Source organism: Wyeomyia smithii, chromosome 3, assembly GCF_029784165.1.
Source record: "Wyeomyia smithii strain HCP4-BCI-WySm-NY-G18 chromosome 3, ASM2978416v1, whole genome shotgun sequence".
Taxonomy (NCBI): Eukaryota; Metazoa; Arthropoda; class Insecta; order Diptera; family Culicidae; genus Wyeomyia; species Wyeomyia smithii.
The window spans coordinates 240,797,231-240,824,579 of record NC_073696.1 but is presented as its reverse complement, the minus strand read 5'-3'; the positions used below and the strand labels follow the sequence as shown (position 1 = coordinate 240,824,579).

Genomic DNA, 27,349 nt, shown 5'->3' with positions numbered 1-27,349 from the left:
GGCTAAAACCAAGGAACTGGTATGGCAGCCTCCAAGCGTAACGAACATCTATTTCTGTATCGTTCATCATAAAACTATTTTCTCTGCCGTTACAATTTGCTTCAATTTGCTCTGGGACACAAATAATGTATTGAATATCACTTATAATACCAGATAACATGCAAATATTTTAAGAAATTGCTCAAAACTATCTGGTAATTGCAGCCAACATTTGGTCGGTTTACCCGAATCAACATAGGAAAAGGGTAAACTGGCCGTTTTTCGGATGCCAGTGCCAGTTACCAACATAACGCATCAAATGTATGCTAGCTGACATGCCATCCCCGTGGCTAAAACTGAAAAATTGTACGGTAGCTGCGAGTACACGCTCGTTAATAATAGCCCATGAGCTGAGCAACTCTGACTCATTTTAGAACGATGTTCGTAGACGTCAAAAATGAGTACAAGTTCTTTTAGATTTTGAGTAACTTTCACTATCTTTTTGAGTTCCCTTCATATAACTTTTTCTTGAGTTACGTCGCATATAACGACGCCTATTTTGGATGCGATTCTGATGTGCTTCAGTTTGCAACATTTTTTTTTCTATTGTGTACGCCACAGAAGGCATTATTATTGTAAATCTGTATCACCAGGTATAACTATTGATGATTATGTGGTGTCGTTCATTGGTCATGCCGGATTATATCCAATAATGAAACTGAGTACGCAAATTTTGAGTAATAATGACTCATTTTCAAAGACGGCTAGTGTTACTCAGTTTTGAGTATTTGTGGAGTTACTCAGTTTCAGAGTTGTTACACTTTTTACGAAAATGCGTTAGGGTTATTATTTACGAGCGTGTAGCATGCCAAGTTAAGACAGCACCCGAAAAAAATAACATCGAAAAAACTTTATAAGTTGCTGTGATTGTAATTTGACTATGTTTTTCCATGTAAATATATCAATTTTTACATTAAATTGTGATCCTCACAACATTGAATGAAGGCGCAACTTATTGCTTTTGAAGTGAAATAGCAGCTAAACTAAAAGGGGCTTGGTGTCAAAGAACAACTTGTTGAGTAGACTTCAATGTTTAATTTGGTTAGCAACAAAACCCATATTTATCACACATTTCGAAGAGAAAATTGCATTTCAGTTCTCAAAAAACATCTGGTTTCACATTTGTTCCTTTCTAAGCGCTTCTTTTTCTCTCTAATTTGACGTTTTTAAGACTTTTTTTCTCTAATTTGACGTTTTGAGACTGATTACGAATTTTTTTCAGCTTCCCGAAGAAGCCAACAGAGTTGAACTAGCTATCATGCTTCTTGTGCTAGATCTCGACTAAATAAATCACAAGGAATCTACGAATGTGGAATGTTTGAAATTATGTAAATAAAAAAAAAGGGCGGGACGAAGTTTGACGGGTCAGCTAGTTCGATGTGAAATCGGAGTTTCTCAGGACAGTCGCCTAACATTTTCCTGAACATTTTTAAATGAATACTGTTAAGGAAAAAAAGTTTATCCAACAAAATCTTTTTCATGTCTAACACTGTTTGACGTTGAAAATGTTTCATAGACATTACAATTTTTTGTTAGGAAAACTTTTCCCTCAAAATCAAAGAAAGCTGAGACGATCGTTTTTTTAATATCTTTTGTGTTTTAAATCGTTTTTATCAGTGTAGGATCTCAAATTATTTATTTTTTAGTTTCAATGGAAAATTCAGGCAATCCCCTGAAAGTCTCTACACCCAACGCAAACGGGGAATATTTTATTACCTTTGGGCAATTTTTTATTACTTTTTGTGTCTTATGACTGCGCATTATACACAAAAAGTAACAAACAAAAAGTAATAAAAATTATGACGGCCACACGCTTGTATGTGTTTCTGCAGGAGAACATCCAGCAAAGCACCGAAATGCATGTTTTGGCAAGACTTCACTCGCTGCATTTGTATTGATGCAACGATCTGGTTCATTTTTGTCTCCCTTCATCCACACACAATCAGAATCTCAACCGTCAACCTCAAATGTCCAATTAGAAACACTTTCGTTTCGTCCCCCAGTGTTTTTTTGAAATGGAAATATGTAATACTGTCTGACCAGAGTTGCGAATATTGTTCTGGATGGGCACGAGTTTTGTATATTCAAACAGGTCCAAATGAGTTTTCATGAACCAATGATTATGTGCTGTAAATAGCTTGCTAGAAAGCGAATGTTTTTATTTTTCTCTAACGCAGTTTACAGATCGTGATGTCATTTTAAAGCGCATTTCAAGTCTTTGAAATCATCAACGTTTGCAACTCTATGACGGGGAAAATGTTGCTTGGCAGCTCTTGTCATATTTTTCCGCTGCTCCGTATGCATACAACGAGCGAACTAATACACGCCCACCGGATGAATTGGAGATTGAAAAAACTTGTAACATGTGCAACTTATGCGACGGTGTGTGATTTTTTTTGACTTGAGGTGGAGAGGGAGCATTTTTCGACAGAAAAAACGTTGCATGTGGTTGAAACGACCATTATTAGATAGCCGTACTCTCATAACACGTGCTAAATATATGACAGTATGTGTTGTTACTTGACTGGTGAAGAATTTTATTGCTTTTCAAGTAATGGATTTGTTACCTAAAAGGTAATTTGGCGCTATTGCTTCTAAAGTAATAAGGAAAAGTTTTGGGTGGCTAGAGTTGTTTTTCTTAGCGAAAACATGGCTAAACATGCATAACTCGGGCTTGGCTCCTACACTATTGGAGCATTCACTCTAACTAACACAGAACAATAAAAAACGCTAAACCGTGATTATTAAAATTACAAGGTCAAATTCGAATTATTTGCGCGATGAAATGTACTCTTTCGTTATTCTAAGTTGAAAATAAAGAAATCAATAACATAGGAATAGATTACTAAACATTGACTGTCATCACGTTTTAAGTGACAAAATAAAGGTGTTTCTCAATAGCACGCTTTATTCATGATCATCAGATATTGGAAATAGGGGAACTGCTCCATTATTCATCTCAGCCCGTATATCCATCTCATTCAACAAGTAAACATAATTTGAAACAGGAAAAAAAGCATTTTTCTTCTTGAACCAATCTGCTAATCCATGGATTTCGTGAAAATTTGGTGTTTAATCCGTGCATTCTTCATGAATATCGGCTTAATGAGATGAATAATGGAGCAGTTCCCCTATTTCCAATATCTGATGCGCATACAAGGTAGATTATCCCTCGATTGCTAGGTCGGTTACACCCAAAACGCTAGCAGCTTTACGGTAGTAGCCATACCGTTTTTTTGCAGATGGATGGCTGGAATTCGTTTCTATTCCACCGTTTATGGCTTTAGTTGTTAGATAGAAATTTCTAAAGGCTGCAGCTTGTGGCCGTACTCTCTTCTCCCAGAACCAAACCGATACAAGCATACTCATTTCCACGCTACTTGACACCAAATTCGGGTTTTCCACTAGCTTATCGTTTCCGAAAAGGTCCCTCGACGCCGCCTCATAGTTATACCGCCAGGTTAGCTGAATGTATCCTCGGCCATAGTACGGATCGTATTCTTGAGCTGCCCCATTGACTTCCTCCCGGTACTGAAATCCTCCACTCTCATGAATCAGATGAGCGATGAACATCGCCGACTCATTGTCGCTACTAACGGAATTGTTGATTTGGTCAACGACTTCCGATGACACATCACTCCCGACTGAGCCGTACCCACATTCGGATAAAATTCTGTTTAACTGCGCACCACTAACCATGATGGTTAAGAAACGAATCACGAATGGCAGTCGATTCGGAGAAGGATCATATTTATACTTGCGTACAGCTGACACTGATAACGTGTGTGTGCAGTGGCTGAGGAGATTTCTTCGGAAATTCCAGAAACATTGTTTATAAATAAATTAGTAATGTGTCTCTTAGTCCACTTTTCAGTATCACATATCAATTAGAAGCATTTCCGAAGAAATGAACAGTGGAGTCACTGCTGATAACGATTGTCAACTGTAGTTTTGTGTTTTCAGCCATTTGTGGGAACAGACGAATTGCAACGCTCTAGAAAACTTAAGAGCTATTTTTGCTCACGATAATAATATCATATTCCTCTAATTATAACATATCCCCACATGTTATAATTAGAGAAATTCAATGAGTCATGTCCATTTTACTAAATTCATGTTGTTATTCTGGTACCTACATGATAAATGTTCATCGTTACTTCGTCTATCGATGGAGAGTAATTTTTGCTTAAAAAAATTTTCACATATTTTTATAACTGTTGGAGGTATGTGAGAATAGGTTATTATTTGGAAGATATTTTTCATTGCGGTACAATCGAAATAACGTTTATTGCGCCCAAAAAAGTTTACATCTATCTCTTCATTATCGCTTCCTGATTTTGAGTTTTGATATAAATCAGCGAATTCAGTACCATCTCATTTCTGTGGGCGTTATCTCTTTGTATTTTAAAATACCTTTCACTTCCGTGAGTGATTGTGGAACGAACGCTATACGAATACTTGCCTCTTCCTATGATCTTATCGATAACAGCTGTAACTTGAATGTCATCATGTTGTTCCAATCACGATATGTTGAACACGATGTAAATAATTGCCTGCTGAATTCGTTCGAGTTATTTACAGATTTAAACATAAACTAAAAACAACGAAAAAACACTGTTTTTTTACAAAAAATTACTAGTGAGTAACTGACAGTTTGTATTTTAGTGTAAAAACACCCACAAGTTTCTGTAGGTTTCATCGAGTTCCAATTGTTATGTATGTTCATTGCAATCAATGCATTCAGTCATTGCAATCATGACTTACCTAAACCCATGACTCGAGTTATACCGATTCACAGCAAGTGATCATTTTAATCAAAAATACCCGAACAAACAATCTGAGAGCTACACCAAAACAGCTGTTGGAAGTGTAATTCACTCGACTTCAAATATTTCATAACAGTTTAATAATAGTAGTCCTTACAGAGAAAACTTTCGGATCAGTACAACGTCATCACTACATTAATAGTTAGTTCAAATGTATTTTGACTTTTATACTCTCAAACAGTTGGTCGTTTTTTCGGCCAAATTAAGCAAAACGAAAAATGAAAGGGCACAAAAATCGGAAGCAATAACGCAAAAACAATACTGGTTATTCTCTTCTACAGGTAGCATGAAAATCGAAATATTTTTCTTTAGTAAGGATCGGGAAGCATCTAAGAAATAAGAAAATATTAACCTTATTCTAAGAAGCATGTGGACAGCAAGCAAAAAACATACTAGGTGAAGGCTGGCGAAAAAGCGTAAGTTAGTAGCAGTTTAGGAGCACTGTTTCTGCTTGCAATATTCAAGAACTTCGGTAATAACTTTTTTCTCCACCACTCGAAACTGCACGAGCATGGTTCGGATGTGTCCCAGCTTTGGAGTTCCTTTTTGACCTTGGTTGGCCAGTAGAGTCTCGTCCTGTTCCAGAGTGGTTCCGCTCATCCGCAGCATCAGCTGCAGCCGTATGGAAAGAAACTTCCAGACTTTTTGTTGAAGATCCCCTTCAAGCTTGTAACTTGAATCTAATAGCTGGACGGTATCCACTTCCTTCTGTTCGATCCAGTGTGCGAGTTGATCTTTGGTCATATTGAAGACACGAGCAAACCCTAGCAGCTCCGGCGAAATGAATGCTGGTCCTCGATTAATGGTGAATTCACCGGTTGTGGGTAATTTCAGCACTTCAAGAAGTTGCTTACGCTGTTCAAATAACTCATCCGTGGTGTTCAAGCCTAACTGTAACGACACGTTGCTGTTCGCGTTGTCCGGATAGACAAAGCTGACAAGAAAATAAACTATGTATAGTTTTGCAAAGGTCATTCCTTCCAGCACACTTACCCATTATGCACGAGAAAGTCCGCATTATTCCTGCTGCCGTAGTGAATGAATATCTGCTCTCCCTTGCGGAAGTCCTTCAGCGCGAGACTTTCCACCTGCTGCAGCAGCTCATTGTAGCCGGTCGTAATTTCCCCATTAACGTGATTAGCCATGTCCCAGAATGGAATCAGCATCGGGCTCGTACCGAACTCACCGGTGCCGATGGCGGCGTTGCTGTCCTCGATGGAGCCGGCGACGGGGGCTGCCTCGGCAGTAGAACCATTTGTAACGCTCGTGCTACCGCTGACCGCATTCAGTGCGTCATTTTCTGCTAAGTTGACCGGTATCAGATTCTGTCGCGTCATTACCGTCGAGGCGGCCCAACTGCGGGAACAAGATTAGCCAAGATTAGTTGTTTGCTGATTACATTTCAACTCTTCGTCGTTGTCGAATTTTGATTTTTTTTTTTTGGTTAGTGACTCAGTAACATTCTATTAAGTCTATTGACTATTAAGTGTGTATTTATTTTTCTAGCATATGGATTCGCTGAATCAAAAAGACCATAATAAATTTCTATTGCAGAAAAAATTTTGCAAACTGTGCCGTAATTTAAAACTCACTTTTAGGTAACTCTGTTAGGTTGTCAATATGATGTATGAGGAAAAATTCGTTTAGCGCTAGGGCTCAAAAATTTCGTCTTCTATAAAAAAGTTCCCATGCAAAATTCTAGCTCTACCTTATTTTTTTGTGCCAAATGCATGAAGCGTCGATATCGGGTGTTATCTAAACTAGGAGAAAGGCATCAATAAAACATCGTTTCAATAAAATCAACTTTACGGGAGTTAGAGAATTTTCGATTCAGGACAGTGCAGTGATTTTGAAAAGTAGGATTCAAATGCATTTGCTTAAATATTCATAACAATAACATGGAAAAATATTCTATTTTACCATTAAACACTGCTATCACTTTTTTCCATCAGAGTGGTTCTAAACATTTAAGAAGAATTCCAAGGAAAATCAATTTTATTGGAACACTGAAGCAGTATCCAAACACCTCTATTATCATTATGGGCCTATGTTACCATTTATGACCATTTCCCTTAGACGAGTTGCTCTTGTTAAAAAATTAAGTCAAGTTAGAAAATAAAAGAGGATTTGAATGGAATAAAATTAGGATGATAGTATTAAAACATTTGATATTTGTTTTATGTCTTTAGTGTGACTTATTTATCTTATTGGTAGTCAAAAAATTTAAAAAATGGAGTTGCAGACCTTTGACATTTTATCAGGATGGCTCACTAAATGAGCATGACAGAATGAAGTGTAAAATCACAAACAAATAAAACATGAGATTTTGGATGGGATATTAGAGTAGATAGTATAAAATCATATCCTATATCATCGCAGAGCGCTATCAGGGTTGTTACAGAAACCTTAATTTAGAATCCGCAAAATCCGCGCCACGGGTTTTTGGATCCGCGCCGTGAAAACTAAATCCGCGCCGATAAAAAAACTAATAAAAACTTATGATTCAACATGATAAAATTGATACCATCTTTAAAATGGCATGCTGATATGTATAACTTTTTTGTATTTAGCTTCAAACGCAGGACAGTTGACTTACTGCGGCCATGTTTAGAATTGATGCTGACCAAAAATGTTGTTTGGGAATTCTTATATACAAATGTAAAATGCCCGTAGCACTGATTTTTTCTCTCACGATTTTCTCTCGTTGAAAAGAGTATGATAATGACGAGTAACATTCCTTTGAGACATAAGTTAGACATGAAAAGTGAGAATTGAGTGACTTAAAATGTGAGATTTGGAAAGTGATGGATAACCATTTAATCCCGTATATTGTCGGAACATTCAATAAGTAATTAATAATCTTCGTGAGCTGCAAACGATAGCAAGTTTTACTAAAATTTGCAAAAAAATTTGTTGAAAATAATTCAAAAGGACGCGATAGGTTTTAGCTAGGAAAAAAGGTTATTAATACGATTAAGTATATGTACCTCACGTATAGCGCCAAACTCGAAAAAGTAGAAAAATCCCTTAACTCGAATTCAGGTCTAACTGTTTGTGTTTTTACTTTTCTTTTTCCGACTCTAAGCAAAGTCATGTCCCACCTGCTGAACTATATTTTTCGTAGTTTCTACAATCATATTTTCAGTTAGTTTAATTTTCTATCTTCATTACTATATTTACTCCTTAAAATTAAAATTATAAATGTGTTGGAAATTCATGCAACCTTGAGACCTGTCGAAACATTTTTTGTTTTGAAAAGTTTCGATTATGGGACCAAATTAATGTTTGATAAATTCTCTAAAATCCGTAAAATAAATTCAACCGCAGTCTGGATAATCAATTTGAAAAGAATATTATTTAAAACAATCGGTGTTAAACGCGACTTTTCCTGGAAATCCGCATGATAAACCACGGAAATTCCGAAATTCGCATTAAAAAAAGACGTGAAAAACCAAACCAGAAACTGTGTGAAAAGCAATTTTAATACATTTCTAAACGAAAGCTTGACTGTTTCGATAAAAGCTCCTTTTATAAAACAGTATACAACACTTCCTAACAAAATCGTCTTAAAAATTCTAAGATATATCAAAAATTGTATTGCCAAAATAGGTTTTCAATGATATCAATTTTAGATCGTTATAATTTGGAAAAAAAGAATAATAATTAAAAAATAAATAATTTTCTTTTTTAATCCAATGTATATATTTTCCAGATCTAGGAATCAGTTTGTTACAACTCGTTCTTTGGCAACATTAGTATAAACATGCAGGAGGATAATTTTCCTGATGTGAAGCCTAATTTCCCGCGTTTCCCGTCTTTTTTCCGGTGATTTGAAATTCCCGTCTTTTTCCCGCTTTTCCCGGTAGAGTGGCCACCCTGATTAGTAATGTACGTAAACATTTTTGTAAACAAAGCTTCAAACGACGATTTGATGCAACTGCTAAGTAGGCGTCTCAAGGTACGATGCTGGCCTAACAAGCCAGTTGTCGTAGGCTCGAGTCTCGGCACGGGAAAGACTGTTAGTGTCAGTAGGATCGTAACGCTAGCCCCGCAATTGTCCTGTACACTTAACAGTCGGCTGCGAAGTCTGCGTATAATAAACAGAAGGTCAAGTTCCGAAACGGATTGTAGCACCAAGGCTTTGCTTTGCGTTGGTAGCTTTGTTTACTTTTGTACCTAAACAAACAGTTTGAAATTAACAAAAAATAAAAAATCAACAATATTGGATATTTGCATTTTGAACAAATTTGAGATTTTCAAATAGAGAAGTTGTTGTTAGAAAAACTTTTTTTTCTTAAGAGTGACCATTAGGGTGGGACAAAAAATAAATGTTTGCTCCCATGCACTTTTCGTGTTCCTTATGGGTCCCATAACAACTGTGTAACTTTTCAGATCGATCGATGAAACGCCCGATTTGCGCCCGATTTTTAATGTTTCTCTATGATTTTATATGGGAAAATCCACTTTTTCAATACTTATTCTCTAGAAATGTCAAGTTGGCTCTTAAAAAAATATCAATACATGATATTAGTAGGAAATTTCCCTGGGAAAAACTCTTCTGAAGACCGTAAGGCGCTACGATGCTTGTAGAAACAGCTATTCACCCCAAACTGATTGAATGACTGACGGACGGCTCACCATTGAAATTTTCCAGCATCACTGCTACAGCATGCTGCTATTGCAAACTTGCTTAAGTATGAGAAATAATTTCGCGTGGAATTAATTTTCAAAGTGTGATTTTTGCTCATAGTATCTTCGGGGAAGCCTCCAAGATAAATTTAAGCGAAATCATTTCTCATCACATGGTTGAATTTGGAACAGCAGCATGCTGCAGCAGTATTGCTAGTAAAATTCAATGGTGAGCCCTTCGTCAGATATTCAATCAGTCTGGGTGAATATCTTTTTTCACAAGCAAAGCGCCTTGCGGTCTTCAGAAAAGTTTTTCCCAGGAAAATTTCTTATAAATATCATGTATTGATATTTTTTTAAAGCCAACTGGACATCTCTATAGAAAAAGTTTTGAAAAAGTGGTTTTTCCCATATAAAATCGTATGAAAGCTTTAAAAATCGGGCGCAAATCGGGCGTTTCACCGATCGATCTGAAAAGTTACACAGTTGTTATAGGACCCATAAGGAACACATGGGAGCGAGAAAAAAAAACACTATCTCTTTTTTCCTATATGACCGTGTCCCAGTCTAGTGACCTTGTTGAAATGTTCAGAAGAGTCTCAATCAATAATCAATGAATTTCAGACGGTTTTCTATACGCCAGCCCTTGACAACTTTTCTCTAATTCTTGTCATTACTGACGTCGATGAACCGCATGTGATTTCAGAACTTGTTAAAAAGTAATATATACGGTTATGGGTATTTCCGAAATCAGGATGACCTGAAATAGACCCTAGGCGTCGCTTTGAAATCCAAGGTGGCAAATTCCGGTTCATGAAAATCAACCGCAAATGGCCAAATACCACCCAATATGAGTATTTTCGGAGCCGGGATGACATTCATAGGCCGTAAATCGACCACAGTTGCCATTTTGAATCTATTCAGGACCACCACATAACATCCAAAGAATTATGTTATTAGTGAAGCCCCAATAGAATCTTTTCGGGAAGGACCATTTTGGGGGCACGTAAGGGAGTTTTATTGTCGAGCACATAACGGTTACGATAAAATTTTGTTTTTGTAGTATCTCAATTATTTATTTTTCTCAATATTTTAAATGGAAATTCAGACATCTTTCTAAAAGTCATTCTTTGACGACCTTTTTCTCTTGTCATTATTTAGATATATCGATTTACAAAAAAAAACTTCAGTCCTCCTTGAATGTAAGTCTAGATAATTTTTAAAAAATAGGATGCCAACCAAAATGGTAATTTTAAGAAACCATATACAAAATGTTCACCTGCCCAAAAAAACACCTAGTGAAAAATCGGAACCTAAGTGGGGTTGGCTGCATGAAATTACGGTTTTCGAAAAAATTTTGGTGTCAGATAGCTTAAAAATAAATGAAACGTCGAGATCTGGTATTATCTGAAAATAATCATGATTTTTATGATTTTTCGGATTTCTCAAGGTCTAACTTTGTTTTGCGCCACCCCGTTTTGAATCCAACTGACCTGAAATTTCGCACAGGGTGTTTTTCGGGCAGGTAAACATTTTGTATAGGGTTTTTTCCTAAATTTTTTGATTACTTTTTTCAAAGGTAGATCTACCTCTACAAACCTATTAGAATTTGTGAACTTTTCTTTAGGGGCGATGGACAGGAATAACTTCATTGAAACTTTATACACTGACTTTAGTAAGGCGTTCGATAGAGTTGATATTCGGCTGTTGCTTTTTAAGCTTAAACGTATGGGATTGAGAGCGACACTGCTAACATGGATCGAATCGTACCTGACGAATAGAACGCGGTTCGTTCGTTTTAAAGGTAAAACTTCGACGGCAATTAAAATCACTTCTGGTGTTCCACAGGGTTCCCACTTGGGTCCTTTATTATTTATTATGTTTGTTGACGATGTCAATCTTGTATTGAAATGCGCCAAAGTACTCATCTATGCAGACAACATGAAATTGTACATGGAGATACGTAACAGCGTAGATCTGCAACATTTTCAGGATGAAATCAACGTTTTCTTCAATTGGTGTACCAAAAGCCTACTGGATCTTAATATTAAAAAATGCAACATTATATCCTACTCGAAAAAACACACCAATAATGATTTCAGTTTCACTTTAGGAAACCAGTTGATTCAAAGGAGTTACAAGTTTATGGACCTAGGCGTAATACTCAAAACACTCACTGTGGAACACTATAATACAATGATCAATAAAGCTTTCAGTATGTTAGGATTCATCAAAAGATTCAGCTACAATTTTAAAGACCCCTATACCATAAAAACACTTTATGTTTCGTATGTAAGATCTGTTCTCGAATATGGTAGTATAGCTTGGAGCCCATATCTACCCACACATGTAGCAAGAATAGAATCAGTTCAAAAACAGTTTTTGTTGTATGCACTCAGGAAGCTAGGTTGGAGCTCTCTGATCCTCCCATCATATGAATCACGGTGCATGCTAATTAACATTGAAACGCTTGTAAAACGAAGATAAATCGCTAAGGTCTCTTTTATCAACGATATAATCCCTCATCGTGTCAAATCAGAAAACTCAGGAAGCTAGGTTGGAGCTCTCTGATCCTCCCATCATATGAATCACGGTGCATGCTAATTAACATTGAAACGCTTGTAAAACGAAGATAAATCGCTAAGGTCTCTTTTATCAACGATATAATCTCTCATCGTGTCAAATCAGAAAACAGCATGCTGCTATTGCAAACTTGCTTAAGTATGAGAAATAATTTCGCGTGGAATTAATTTTCAAAGTGTGATTTTTGCTCATAGTATCTTCGGGGAAGCCTCCAAGATAAATTTAAGCGAAATCATTTCTCATCACATGGTTGAATTCGGAACAGCAGCATGCTGCAGCAGTATTGCTAGTAAAATTCAATGGTGAGCCCTTCGTCAGATATTCAATCAGTCTGGGTGAATATCTTTTTTCACAAGCAAAGCGCCTTGCGGTCTTCAGAAAAGTTTTTCCCAGGAAAATTTCTTATAAATATCATGTATTGATATTTTTTTAAAGCCAACTGGACATCTCTATAGAAAAAGTTTTGAAAAAGTGGTTTTTCCCATATAAAATCGTATGAAAGCTTTAAAAATCGGGCGCAAATCGGGCGTTTCACCGATCGATCTGAAAAGTTACACAGTTGTTATAGGACCCATAAGGAACACATGGGAGCGAGAAAAAAAAACACTATCTCTTTTTTCCTATATGACCGTGTCCCAGTCTAGTGACCTTGTTGAAATGTTCAGAAGAGTCTCAATCAATAATCAATGAATTTCAGACGGTTTTCTATACGCCAGCCCTTGACAACTTTTCTCTAATTCTTGTCATTACTGACGTCGATGAACCGCATGTGATTTCAGAACTTGTTAAAAAGTAATATATACGGTTATGGGTATTTCCGAAATCAGGATGACCTGAAATAGACCCTAGGCGTCGCTTTGAAATCCAAGGTGGCAAATTCCGGTTCATGAAAATCAACCGCAAATGGCCAAATACCACCCAATATGAGTATTTTCGGAGCCGGGATGACATTCATAGGCCGTAAATCGACCACAGTTGCCATTTTGAATCTATTCAGGACCACCACATAACATCCAAAGAATTATGTTATTAGTGAAGCCCCAATAGAATCTTTTCGGGAAGGACCATTTGGGGGCACGTAAGGGAGTTTTATTGTCGAGCACATAACGGTTACGATAAAATTTTGTTTTTGTAGTATCTCAATTATTTATTTTTCTCAATATTTTAAATGGAAATTCAGACATCTTTCTAAAAGTCATTCTTTGACGACCTTTTTCTCTTGTCATTATTTAGATATATCGATTTACAAAAAAAAACTTCAGTCCTCCTTGAATGTAAGTCTAGATAATTTTTAAAAAATAGGATGCCAACCAAAATGGTAATTTTAAGAAACCATATACAAAATGTTCACCTGCCCAAAAAAACACCTAGTGAAAAATCGGAACCTAAGTGGGGTTGGCTGCATGAAATTACGGTTTTCGAAAAAATTTTGGTGTCAGATAGCTTAAAAATAAATGAAACGTCGAGATCTGGTATTATCTGAAAATAATCATGATTTTTATGATTTTTCGGATTTCTCAAGGTCTAACTTTGTTTTGCGCCACCCCGTTTTGAATCCAACTGACCTGAAATTTCGCACAGGGTGTTTTTCGGGCAGGTAAACATTTTGTATAGGGTTTTTTCCTAAATTTTTTGATTACTTTTTTCAAAGGTAGATCTACCTCTACAAACCTATTAGAATTTGTGAACTTTTCTTTAGGGGCGATGGACAGGAATAACTTCATTGAAACTTTATACACTGACTTTAGTAAGGCGTTCGATAGAGTTGATATTCGGCTGTTGCTTTTTAAGCTTAAACGTATGGGATTGAGAGCGACACTGCTAACATGGATCGAATCGTACCTGACGAATAGAACGCGGTTCGTTCGTTTTAAAGGTAAAACTTCGACGGCAATTAAAGTCACTTCTGGTGTTCCACAGGGTTCCCACTTGGGTCCTTTATTATTTATTATGTTTGTTGACGATGTCAATCTTGTATTGAAATGCGCCAAAGTACTCATCTATGCAGACAACATGAAATTGTACATGGAGATACGTAACAGCGTAGATCTGCAACATTTTCAGGATGAAATCAACGTTTTCTTCAATTGGTGTACCAAAAGCCTACTGGATCTTAATATTAAAAAATGCAACATTATATCCTACTCGAAAAAACACACCAATAATGATTTCAGTTTCACTTTAGGAAACCAGTTGATTCAAAGGAGTTACAAGTTTATAGACCTAGGCGTAATACTCAAAACACTCACTGTGGAACACTATAATACAATGATCAATAAAGCTTTCAGTATGTTAGGATTCATCAAAAGATTCAGCTACAATTTTAAAGACCCCTATACCATAAAAACACTTTATGTTTCGTATGTAAGATCTGTTCTCGAATATGGTAGTATAGCTTGGAGCCCATATCTACCCACACATGTAGCAAGAATAGAATCAGTTCAAAAACAGTTTTTGTTGTATGCACTCAGGAAGCTAGGTTGGAGCTCTCTGATCCTCCCATCATATGAATCACGGTGCATGCTAATTAACATTGAAACGCTTGTAAAACGAAGATAAATCGCTAAGGTCTCTTTTATCAACGATATAATCCCTCATCGTGTCAAATCAGAAAACCTACTAGAAAACTTAAACTTTTATGTACCCTCACGCATACTTAGGACCAGAAGTTTGTTTCAAGTGGCTCCTCAACTAACAATGTATGCAACTAATAGACCTATGAACCAAATGATGAACACATATAATCAATATTGTGTACACATTGACGTAACTATGTCCAGGGCAGCAATTAAAAAAACTTTGAACAGGAGACAAAATTAACAATTTTATCATATATGTAAGTAAACTGTATGTAGTCTACCATGATTGACGAAATAAATAAATCATACAAGTGATTTGCACCCTACTACAACAAAACAAAACAATATCGCACGCTTAGCCTTGGAGCTAATAGCGGTCTCGATCAACTAGATTAGTTGAGAGAATTCCTTATCGATATTGTTTTTGGCACATTTTGTATGTGTAGGATAAGTACAACGATACACCGTGCCCCAGTGCTGAGTCGAGAAAATTTCCAGCTCGAAAAGATCCTCGACTCGATCGGGAATCGAACCCGATATCACAACCGTGTGGGAGAGCTAGCCGACCGACATCGCAAACCACAGAGCCACGGGGACCACCCTACTACACACCCACCATATTTCATTGAACTCTGAAAGGGTGCTGCCAGCCCATCAGTCGATATCCTGATTTTTAGGTAATTGAAAGCAAGGTTGCAAGGCTTTCCGCAAAATCCGCGCCATGGAGTAGTAAAAACGCGCCAAATCCGCAAAAAACGCAACATCCGCAAAAAACGCGAAATCCGCGCCGGCTGTAACAACCCTGCGCTATTCATGTATGATATGTAAAATTCAGAATACAAAGATATGACAAGAAAGGAAAGCAAATTTGACAGCTGATTAAAATTTCCTTCTAATAGTAAATTTTTAGCCCGTCTGATAATCGAGACCAAGACATTAAATAATTAGACGTGCAGGACGATATACGACTGCCAAAAACCATAGCATTGTATTACAAAACTTGTATCTGAAATTCCCTCTCAACCGCGGAGCCCTTTTGTACGTGATAAAAGGGGTTGCGAAGCCAAACTGGTTGGGGACTACTGGTCTTGATGGCGAGAAGGAAGCTGGTCTCAGAGAATGTGGGATTGAAAATCTCCCAAAAGTCCCAAAAAGTCGTTTTTTCCTAATTTTCTTCTAGATAATACCAGATTTCGATATTTTATGCATTTCTAAGATATTTGGTAATTTTCATTACGCGATGATGAAAAAATGCATGAGCATGAGCATGATTATTCATTACGCGATGATGAAAAAATATACAAAAACAATATCATTTGTTATCAACTAAAATATAGTACTACCAATCATTCTCCTCAGAAAATCTCTAGAGTGCAGGAGAACATCTTGCACTGCGAAAAAAACTGCTGTCAACGCTCATGCTAGAAGAGAGCGACAAACGATTTTTATCTGCTAAGCTACCAGAACGCACTGCGGTGAAATCTGAAATCTCTCTCTTGCGAGACAATGAACTATGGTTACTTTCTCACACGTGTGGACATCACGCACAATAATTACACTGCAGAGCTATCTGCGGTGCGTTTCACAGTTGGTTTCTTGAGCATGGCAGAAGAGGAAAAGAGATTGGAAGAAAAAAAATAGATTGCGTTGCTCGTGCCGGTCGAATTTACTCTGGTGGAATTCGTTTTCGCAGGGTAGCTACACGAGGACTACATTTTGCCCGGTAGGTTTTTTTTCACCTTCCGGACTACTCGCCAGTGGACACTGTTGTTTACTTCTGCGTTTTCTCTGTAGAGTGATTCACCCCTCTTGTTTCTATCAGATGTGGGGTGAGCTGGAAGTGTGTTTGTCTCTCTGTAAGCTGGTTGAGACACTTTGGTGTGGAGAAAGAAGCAGTATGGTGAAAGTATGTGCTACACGCTGGCACATACTGGAAGGGAAGTGCGCGGTGAATTTTTTCTCCTCTCCTTTCACATACTGGGAAGAATGACAAGCATGCTATCAATAGCTTCTATTATTTTTCCAGCTTTAAACAAATTATTGGAAAGTTGTTTTTGAACACATTTGCGCGAAACGCTCCGCTTCTTACAAGATAGGGGGAGTGCTTAGTCTGAATTTTTTATACTCAACAATCTTAGCTATAGTATACAGAAAACAGAATTCAATCCCTCGACAATTGTGTGTACAGAAGCGCAGCAAATACATATACAAAAATACAAATATGACATCACTAGTATTTATTTGCTCATACAACCTCTGGCGTCAGAATTCTATTTATACTTTGAACGGCGGCATAATTAAGAACGTGGTATAGTTTTCAAAGCTCACTTTCTCTCTTAGCTGCTGACGAATTGAACCAAATGATGACTACAATAGAAATGGCCAAACCAAAATAGAACTGTAAGAGCGGCTTTTTTACAGTTAAGTTTAGTCTTTAAAAGAAGATAAAAAGTAGGAAAGTATGAAAGAAAAATAACAGATGGAATTAGGAAGCTTACTAGAGAAGGATGGCAGTTTCAAACATTACAACCGACATAGACTGACGAGAATTGTCTAATAAGTTCACTGGTCACTGTGATACCACTTTGTTTAAATGAGCAAAGAAAGGGGACAACTTCATAGTTCTAGGTCCCAAACGGGATTAATTTATTCTCCTTATACAACTTACTTCTAAGTCACCTCTTAACTTCTAACTTTTACCTAATACTACTTTGCGTGTAACAGAGTGTATGTATGTCTGTAATATATATATGAAAATAGGCGGATCCAGAGCATCGAATTGTCATTGGTTGATACAGTGTGGCTTGCTATAAAACTCACACTGCTAGCTGACCATTCCTATACGCCTCAGCGTAGGCAATAGCACATGTTCATGAGTCCACAAGTTGCGCTAGTGTCTTAGCTGCTTGGGCGTCGTACACAAATTACGTAACGCATGAAGGGTAAGGAGGGGGGTTAAGTCTGCGTTACTTATTGTTACATAGGGGGGAGGGAGGTAGTTGATACCGTTACGTAACTGTGATGTTTGCTCAAAATTGCAAATTTTGAGTGGGGGCAGGTTGTCCAGGGTTACGTAATTTTATGGGGGGGAGTCATATCGAACGTTACTCATGGTTACATAGGGTGGGATGAGGTCTGAAATCTAAGTTTTTAGCGTTACGTTATTTGTGTACGAAGCCTTGCGGCTCTCGTTCTATTTCGTAAGAAAAAAGTGGGACGAGAAAGAATCGTGTGAAGTTAAACATTGCTGGCTGTGCTGGCAATGTTTTGGTTTAGTTTGTGGGATGTTGCAAAAATGGGATAAAAAAGGTTCTTCGGTTATCATATATCTATCGGTTAATTTTCAAGTGGTTGCATGTACATGCATGAGAACCCAATGTGTGGTAGTTTGAATTATTGAGGAAACATGGGTTTTAGGAATTTGACTGACTTGGTAGGGTTTCTTAAGTGCTTTGCATATGGTCAGTATCGTATGCAGCACTTTTGTGGGAAATCATTTGTTGCCAATGAAGATGTTTGAAGATCCAGCCCGTGGGAATATATGTTCCGGGTCTGTTGGAAAGTCGTTATAAATTGTGGATTGTGGTAACTTTATAGTGTCAGGCTACAATTAGTAATTTACCCTATTATATTTCATGGCATTTACAATTGGTGAAAAGATTCATTTGAAAATCCCTCAGTACACAGTGGTCTAAACTCTAAAAATCTTAATCGTTTCAGATTTGACTATGAAAAATTGATTCTAGATATTAAAAATCTTCAGAAATTTTTTTCATAGAACTTGCAAAAGTTGGAGTGTGCGTTACCAGACCATTTATGTGCAAAGCTAGCGCATTTACTGAATAAATTTGGAACCAGTAAATTAAATTAAAATTAAAAAAAATATAAACTGATCGATTTACTTTCATGAATCAGATCATTTGAAAACATCTTTCAGTCATTAACATTAAAAGAAACATTAGATTTGTTCAAAACAATTATTAAACAAATTATTATATAACGCTATTTAGTGATGGTAACTCTAAACAAATCTGGAGCAACATCAATAAGCTGTTAGGCAAGGCGAACAACTATAAACAAAATCCTAAACTAAAAATTCAAAATGTTACTGTTGACGATCCTGTGCGGATCGCTGAAGACTTCAATAATTATTTCACAAACTACTATTGGTCTAAATTTAGCTAACACATTGCAAAGTAATAGGCACTTCAAAAAGTTCAACACTATCGACCCGGTTCAGCCCTCCTTTTTTTGGAACCTATTTTGGAAGTAGCAATTAGGAATAGAATCAATGACTTACCTACCAATAAAAGTCCAGGGCCTGACCGTATACAAGTTTCTGACTTTAAAAAAATTAGCTCATCGTTCAGTAGTATATTATGCAGAATATTTAACCTATCTATATCAATTAGTGAATTTCCAAATTGACTCAAATATCCAGAGTAGTACTAATGACTAATTATAGACCAATTTCGACAATCTCGATTTTTAGCAAAATCTTCGAAAGCTATTAACGAAACGAATCACAAACTTCATAAACCGCAACAATGTTTTGTATAAAAATCAATTCGAGTTTAGATAGGGTTCTAGCACGGAATTATCATGCATTTAATCAGTAGATGATATCCTCAACGCGTTTGATTCAAAAAATATAATAGGTAGTCTATTTATTGTTCTACGTAAAGCATTCGATACAATTTATCACACCATACTCGCATCCAAACTGGAACTACTAGGAATTAGAGGAATAGCAGGTGATTTAATCACAAGTTATTTAGGTAATGGGTCTCAGTTTGTGGAGATAAGTAACTTGCGCAGTCTTTTGAAACCGTTTGCTGTTGGTGTGCCATAGGGAAGTAGCTTAGGTCCGATGCTGTTTTTGCTAATATTAACGACCTTCCTTTTAAAGGAAAACTAAGGTTGGTCGCTAATGATGCAGCGTGATTCTACAATGGTAAAGACTTCTCAGCTATTCAAGTCACTATGCAATCGGATTCGGATCTTGTAATCCTCAACGAATATTTTAAGCAAAACGTGCTATCAATGAACATTGACAAAACTAAAATGATTGTATTCAAATCACATAGAAACCCGACCCCTACAACTCTAAACTTGAAGATTGGTAGAACAAATAATTGAGTATTGTTTGAGTATGGTAGAACAAATAATTGAGTATAAATATCTTAGGCTAGTTCTCGATGATAGATTATCTTGGCGTTCCCACATACACAATATTACTAAATCCATAGCTCCAATCTGTGGATTACACGATGGTTGGTTATAATTTCGGCTGAGCAGTCTTGAATGAGTAGAACGATCTGGTTTTTTACTGTCCGACGTTTCGTCACTGATCAGTGACATCTTCAGGGGAAAATAATTCTTGTTCGTTCCTTGTCTGGATGCTTTTTAGAGCTTATCGTCAACATTAATTGGGGCGATTCGGGGTACATTAAATCTCTTTGCTGTGGACCTATTGCGATGGCGGATGGTAACGTTACCATCCGCCATCGCAATAGGTCCACAGCAAAGAGATTTAATGTACCCCGAATCGCCCCAATTAATGTTGACGATAAGCTCTAAAAAGCATCCAGACAAGGAACGAACAAGAATTATTTTCCCCTGAAGATGTCACTGATCAGTGACGAAACGTCGGACAGTAAAAAACCAGATCGTTCTACTTATTCAAGACTGCTCAGCCGAAATTATAACCAACCATCGTACAATTCCCAACAGTCGAACTCTCATACAACAATCTGTGGATTACTTCGTAAACTCTCATACTTTGTGCCAACAAGAATTTTATTAAGGATTTACTTCGCACACGTACACTCGAAAATACAATACCTGATAAGTATATAGGAATCCGCACCGAAGACAGTAATTTAAAACCTAATAGGTCTACGAAACAAAGCCTTAAGAAGTGTATATAAATTGCCTTACACATACTCTAGAGTTGAACTTTATACGGAAAAAGTAAAAAAACATTTTACTTCTACAGGAGTTACATGATCTCAGAGAACTACTATATATTTAAGATGACTAAACTGGCAGGTATACATTGAAATTCGGATTTCAGAAGACAAAATCATTCTCACAATACCAGGCGATAATAATTTTCATTTACGTAGGATAAGAACCAAATATGGAAGAAAACGATGGGACTTAAGGTCGATAATCTACCCGTTGATTTAAAAAATCTGCATAATTTGAAGCTGTTTACACTGCACCTTAAAAAATACTTAAGGGGTAATATCCACCAAATGCTCAAAAAATAAGGTTTTTTCATGTTTTTTTAGGGACATTTGATATGTAAGGTATCTAAATAATATATCGTTGGATTAAGCAACTCTTGCAAAGTAGAAAAATAAATTTATTGCTTTTTTTGTTACAAAATGGCTGCTGTGCAGCGACTGACGTGAACCGCTGTTTTTAAAAGTTGTTCCGCGGCGAGCAGTAGAAGTCGTGCCCAACTCCACCTATCACCAAAACAATTTTTTTTTTCATCATCTACATAAGTGTCACTAGTGAAGTATACATGATATTATTTCTAGAATTTTTCTTGGCAACGGTTTGGAAGATAAAATTCTTTTTCGACAAAAATAATCGACTTTAATTGTTTGTAACTTTTGTTATTGTTAATCGATCGCTTTAATCGTGTGTCTCTCACTAGATAGTATAATGAAGAAGCTACAGTTAAAATTTCAAGTCAATCGGATGTAAACTGTTTCAATTCTACTGCTCGCCGATTTTGAAAACATGGTTTTGAGAAAAACGCGTTTAATGTTTCAAAATGCTTTAAATCTTAAGAATCGCAATAATAAAGCCCCTAATAATTTTGTTACCAACAATCAGCTATCCCTGGGCCGTAAAGTTGTCCTTCCTGGGACCTATTTGCCTCTTCTTTCTTTATTTTGTTTGATGTAAGGCTGCGCGTAGACTCTTTCGCGATATCGGACATACGATGCTCAGCGACTTTGACGCGGTTGGCGTCCGATCCCACGTAAAACTCGTACATGTTCGGTCCAACGGTTAACCCAAGAGCATTATTATGTATTAGAGGACAATTAAAAATACCGGCATCACCGCAGTTCGAACAAGACACAAGAATCTTGAAGCCTAGTCCACGCTTGCTCGACTGTGAAAACCGCACAACACTACTACAATTTTTACACACTCCTAAATCAGGAAAGGCAGTAAATCCAGCGAAAAATGTATGAAACAGTAGCCGAAATCCCTATCAACATCGCGATCACGGTTTAAATTAGAAGTTTTTAATTTTTTCGCCGAGATACTAACGTACTCCGAAACGCCTTGAACGCATGGAGGTTAGGCGGGTGTCGGTTTCTAATTTCACTCCGGGTTGTTCTGGTACTTCTTCTTTTACTGCCTTTGTGGCCTCTGTACATCTTGTCACTCATATTTAAGTACTTTTGAATTTGACTCACAGTTAAATAATATAGAAAAACTCAAACAGAGAACGTACACAACGAGAACGGCTGATCGACTAAACAAAGGAAAAATGTGGGTAAACACGTGCTGTAGAGACGCTGTAACGGTCGAAACTTGATGTAGCGACCGCTATACTTTAAATTTGTAACTTCTTCTAATTTACAAAGCCGAGCTTCGCCAAATTAAACGAAAAATGTGATTCCGGAGCATAACTAGTTACAGTACTGGACAAAAAAAAGTACGCACCTGTGATATGTTCAAACTTTCTTGATTTAGGTAGAATCTAAGGCAGATGGATAATCAAAGTGTTCTAACAAAAGACAGTACTGGAGGTGTACTTTCGAAAAATCTTAGATAAAGCGACATGAGAACGACATATAAACATAAAAAGAGCTTATATTTGGAAATTGTCATTTTTCTTGTGGACAAAACAAAGTACGCATTATAGTGATTCAACGTTCAAACTGATTTTTCTTTATTTTAGTATTTAGTTTGGCCACCTTTAGCTTCAATCACGGATTGCAGGCGTCGAGGCATACTTCAACGAGGTTTTTAATAAGTTGGGAGTCGATATTTGTCTAAGCTTTTTCCAAAGCTTCAAACAGTTTGTCGCGGTTAGTGACATCTCCCATGTCGACATTTTGATCCAAAATCGACCACAAATTTTCTATCGGACTTAAGTCCGGGCTTTGTGATGGCCATTCCAATAGCTTGATACGTGATGCACGGAAATACGCAGTAGTTTTGTGGGCGGTATGCTTAGGATAATTGTCTTGTTGAAAAGTGAACTTCTTCTCTAAGCCAACCTTTCGCGCCGACTCTGTAAGATTTCTCTTTAAAATGTTGATGTAATAGTCTGCCGTCATTATGCCATCAATTTTCTCAATATTACCAACACTCGACCAAGCAAAGCACCCCCACACCATGATACCGCCACCTCCGTGCTTGACCGTCTTCTGAATATTTTTATCGGCAAGTTTCTCACCAGGTTTCGTCCAAACTCGTGCTCGTTGTTTGTGGCCAAAGAGTTCAAATTTACTTTCATCGCTCCAGATAACCTGTTTCCAGAACTCTATCGGCTTGTCGATGTATATTTAAATCAGCATTTTCACGATACTAGATATTTAAATCAGCATTTTCACGAACCACTCGGCTGATAGCGAAAGGATTTTTTGCCACTTCTCGAGAAATTCGGCGATCATCGCTAGTTGTAGTTTTCCGCTTTCTTCCTCTACCGGTCCGATCGGCTACGCTTCCCAGTGCTCCATGCTTTTTGCATATTTTTCGTGCTCCTGCTTCACTTAAATCGTATTTTCGAGCAATTTCTCTATAAGAAAGACCTTCCTGACGGTTGTTAACTATAAGTTTACGAATATCTACGGAAATTTGCTTTTTCCCCATCTTATCCGATTGTACCGCGCACTAATAATGATAAACAAATAATCAAACACATTGTTTCGACGTTTCTCTGCAGCAATAGGAATCTTATTGGACTTACGAGGAGTAGGACACAATAAAAAATAAATTATCTGAGCTGAGAAATAGTAAACTGATGATGATATAAAGAATGCGTACTTTATTTTGACCAAGCGAAAATAGAGCTTAATTACAATTATGCTGAAGTGTGAATTTAATATGCAATTCTTTGACAAAATTATTATACCAATCGTTAGTATATTAGAAATACTACAACTTATCCGAATTCATCGAGTTCATATACCTTATATTAAAAAAGATACAGGGAGTTCAACATTAGGATAGTGGGTGCGTACTTATTTTTGTCCAGTACTGTACTAGTTCGGTAAAAATTGATTTAAACGAACTTTGAGTCTAGATCTGTACTTGGGCGATGTAGATTTTGATTCTAGGATAGTTTTAGCATGATTTAGGCCAATAAAAAAGATGCCAAAAAAATTTATTTTAGTGGATATTACCCCTGAAAGAAGTAAATTATTTTTGATTTTAGTCTCTTCCAACTTCGGTACGATTTACAGCAAAGTTTTGAATCAATGTCTTCCTTTCCCGTTTCTAATCTTCTGGTGCGTTTCTCAACCGTTCTGAGCACAATTTTTTTAGGATTCTTTTCATGACCTTTCTGGTCTAGGTGGATTTAGGCTAAACCTAAAATTATTGTTGTTATTCTTTTGCTGAAATTTTTATGTTTAATCATTAAATAAACCTCAGTAAAAAACCTGAGTGTAGGGTGGTGGTTTTAATATTACCCACGGTTTCCACGAGGGGTTTATCTCTCCCAGCAGGTCTCGAGGTACGATGCTGGCCTAACAAGCCAGTCGTCGTAGGTTCGAGTCTCGGCTCGGGAGAAACTGTTAGTGTCAGTAGGATCGTAGCGCTAGCCCCGCAATTGTCCTGAAACTTAACAGTTGGCTGTAAAGTCGGAATACGGAATGTAGCACCAAGGCTTTGCTTTGGTTTGTCCACGAGGGGGGACGGGGGTGTCTAAAATGTATGTGGACGGCCTTTTGTACCGAAAATACGCAACCCAGCGAATTTGACTAAACGATTTGATAAAATGCTGATATTTATTTGCCCAATTTCATTAAATAGTATTATTGAAGCATGTTTCGAAATTACGCACCCTGTATTGTTCCAATACAAATTTAGATAAAAACTGACTGCGTTCATAACACTATCTTTTCACTTTCACTGATTTTGCTTCGTTTGTGTTTATTTCAATGATGCATAACCCAAATTAAAATAACACTACTCTGCATAGATATGCTAAAATAATTCAACAAACGCAGAAGAGGGCAAGTTTTTACTCAAACCCGCTTCGAGCGCAAGTTATTTTTGCTAGTTGTTTTGCGCAAATCAAACAATTGAATTGGCAAATGCTAAACTGATAGGAATATAGATACACCTTTTCCTACCCACCGTTTCATCATCTCTCATTGGGAAAACGGCAAAACCAAGAAAGCAAACAAAAAGGCTAACCGTAACAGATCGTTAAATGAAAAAAATACTCGACCAGTCAAAACAAAGCTGATCGACGTCGCTGCAGGTTCCCAGCTAATCTCTACAGTTTAGCCTAACCGGCAGTAGGGTGATCGGTTGGAGTTCCAATCATCACGGCGTAGAAGATACCCGCGCTTCTCAGCCAGAGCTTGTTTTTTTCTTGATCGTCCTACAGCGGCTCATTACAGCCCAGGGCAAACGCCTCTGGCGGATACTTTTTTTTCTATATTTTGCTACGAACGTATGAAGCAAAGAAGTTCACAGGTAAATAAACACTGTATTAGGAGAGATCGCCAATTTACAACTTACACCGTTAGTGGCTTGCTGCAGCGAACGACTTTCGCTTTCAACTGGTTTACGATAATCGGAGGAACCGGCTCAAGCTGGTCTGACGTCGCTCGGTAAGCCCCGTCGCAGCCGCCGCCCGTCGAGAGGCTTAATTTCGAGCTCCCATGGATGAGTTTTGCTACGCTGGCTTTCTTCGCAATAGGTATTAAAAACTTTATTGACAAATCGAGTTTTGAAAAATCACTACAGACTATTGTTTATAAATAACCTGGCCAATAAAAGTGTGACAGTGGACTTTGCAAGAGAAGAGTAAATCACATGGTGATAATTTATTTGATTTATACGCCTTATTATTGTCATCAAAAACCAGTGAGAGAAAGAATTTAAGAAGCGTTCGAAGGCTTTAGCTTAGCTTGACTGATTGCACATATCAATGGTTGCACTCCGTGAATGATCCGGAATCAGTAAAATTGCACAGTGAATCAACTGAATGGGGCTGGTAGTGACCGACCGTTCTTATTGTACAAGTTTTAGTGACTCAATACTTTGAAGGGTCAACCACGACGTTGGCCACGTCATTGGGATTAGGTGGGAAAAATGGGAGGGATGTTAGCGTGACCCTTGCTATTTGGAGACCGTGTTAACCTCTGCATCTCCACAAAGGCCACAGGAAGGAGGTTTTTGTTAGTAGGAAAGGGTGAGTTGGACTAGGATTAACTTTGATAAGTGATGCGATCATATATACCAGCTTTAAGCAGCGTTTGAAGGCTTTGCATCGTAAAAAATGAAAAATTAAAATTTATGACATTATACAAAGCACTATGAAGCTACAAAACTGATAATTGAAAGATTTCCACTACGCTACCAGGATTTTTTTACATGCCGTTAGTCGACGATTGACGGAAATTTCTAGCAAGAGTAAAATGATTGCGGAACAAAAACAAACAAAGATCTAATTTTCAATTTTGAATTACACTCCAAGAAAGTTGGATGTCATATCGATTTTTTTTGAAAATAGATCAATGATGAGCGATGGAACTGTCCGTCGATTGCGCAATTGGCGTAAAAATAATTATCTTTCATAACTGTAATTGCAATCGATTCCTGCAGGTTTCCCGTCAATACGCGAAACACAAAGTCGAGAACATCGATTTGCGTACAACAACGGTGCGGTTTACCGTATTTCGCGCACACCGGAACACAACCGATGCTGGCTGGGTCCCAGGGCGATGGTTGGTGCATTGGCTCACCAAATTAAGCGAAACCGCTAGCCTCAATTGCGTTGCAGCCAGCAGCACGGCACACAACTGGATGACAATTACGGTTGATTGCAATCGCAGATAAACACTTGCGAAGTAGGCTACCACCCTTTCGGGTGAGAACTTTCGCAGTGCTGATGACGCTGGTCCCGTTGATGGATCAACCCGGGGACAATTGGGACGAATTGGAGTTTTCCACTCGGAGAACGAAATGTTCTAGTAATTTGTTTAGAAGCTACCAGGCGGCGGCGGAGGAATTGTTTCTCCAATCAAACGGTTTACTTTAATTACAATTTTCTGTACGGAACGGACTTTCGTTGTGCATCCATCCAATTACTGGCTTTCAATAGTTATCTGCTTCTTAATGTGTTCACTAGGGTGCAAATAGGAAAAGTTATATCGGACCGTATACAAGATTGTTGTGCATCATCGATCCTGTGCAAACTTTCTATTCAATAGTACATTATTAAAAAAATTTCAAAACCGGCAAAACCACCAAAGGTGACATTAAAAAGTCATAGATTTGTTTTTTGTTACCAAACTTGTTAGGAACATTGGAAACCTAAAATTTTTAAGTATTTCAATAAAGAAAATAGCTCAGCCTTCATATTTTCAGTAATGAAACAAATTACCCAATTTTTAGTATGAAATCCCTTTAACCTAATTCAAGTAGAATCGTATTTCAGTTGAATTTCCTTTTGGGTGGGGGAAAGCACAAAATTCT

General features: G+C 37.4%; 2 protein-coding genes across 6 annotated transcripts in view; both read right to left on the bottom strand.

Annotated features, from left to right (window-relative positions):
• Positions 1-2,929: 2,929 nt before the first annotated feature.
• LOC129730010 (uncharacterized) lies at positions 2,930-3,749 on the bottom strand. The gene has a single exon (XM_055688957.1). It carries the CDS (start codon positions 3,736-3,738, stop codon positions 3,205-3,207), a length of 534 nt encoding a protein of 177 aa, XP_055544932.1. The 5' UTR covers positions 3,739-3,749; the 3' UTR covers positions 2,930-3,204.
• Positions 3,750-5,000: 1,251 nt separating this feature from the next.
• The window catches only part of LOC129730008 (actin-histidine N-methyltransferase), a 186,037-nt gene continuing 163,688 nt past the window's right edge, over positions 5,001-27,349 (bottom strand). For all 5 annotated transcript variants that reach the window (XM_055688951.1, XM_055688955.1, XM_055688954.1 and 2 more), the window contains exons 3-4: positions 5,859-6,221; positions 5,001-5,799 (exon numbers count right to left, since the gene is read on the bottom strand). In XM_055688951.1, the coding sequence (XP_055544926.1) occupies positions 5,298-5,799; positions 5,859-6,221 (865 nt within the window). In that variant the 3' untranslated portion in view covers positions 5,001-5,297. The remainder of the gene's footprint in view (positions 5,800-5,858; positions 6,222-27,349) is intronic.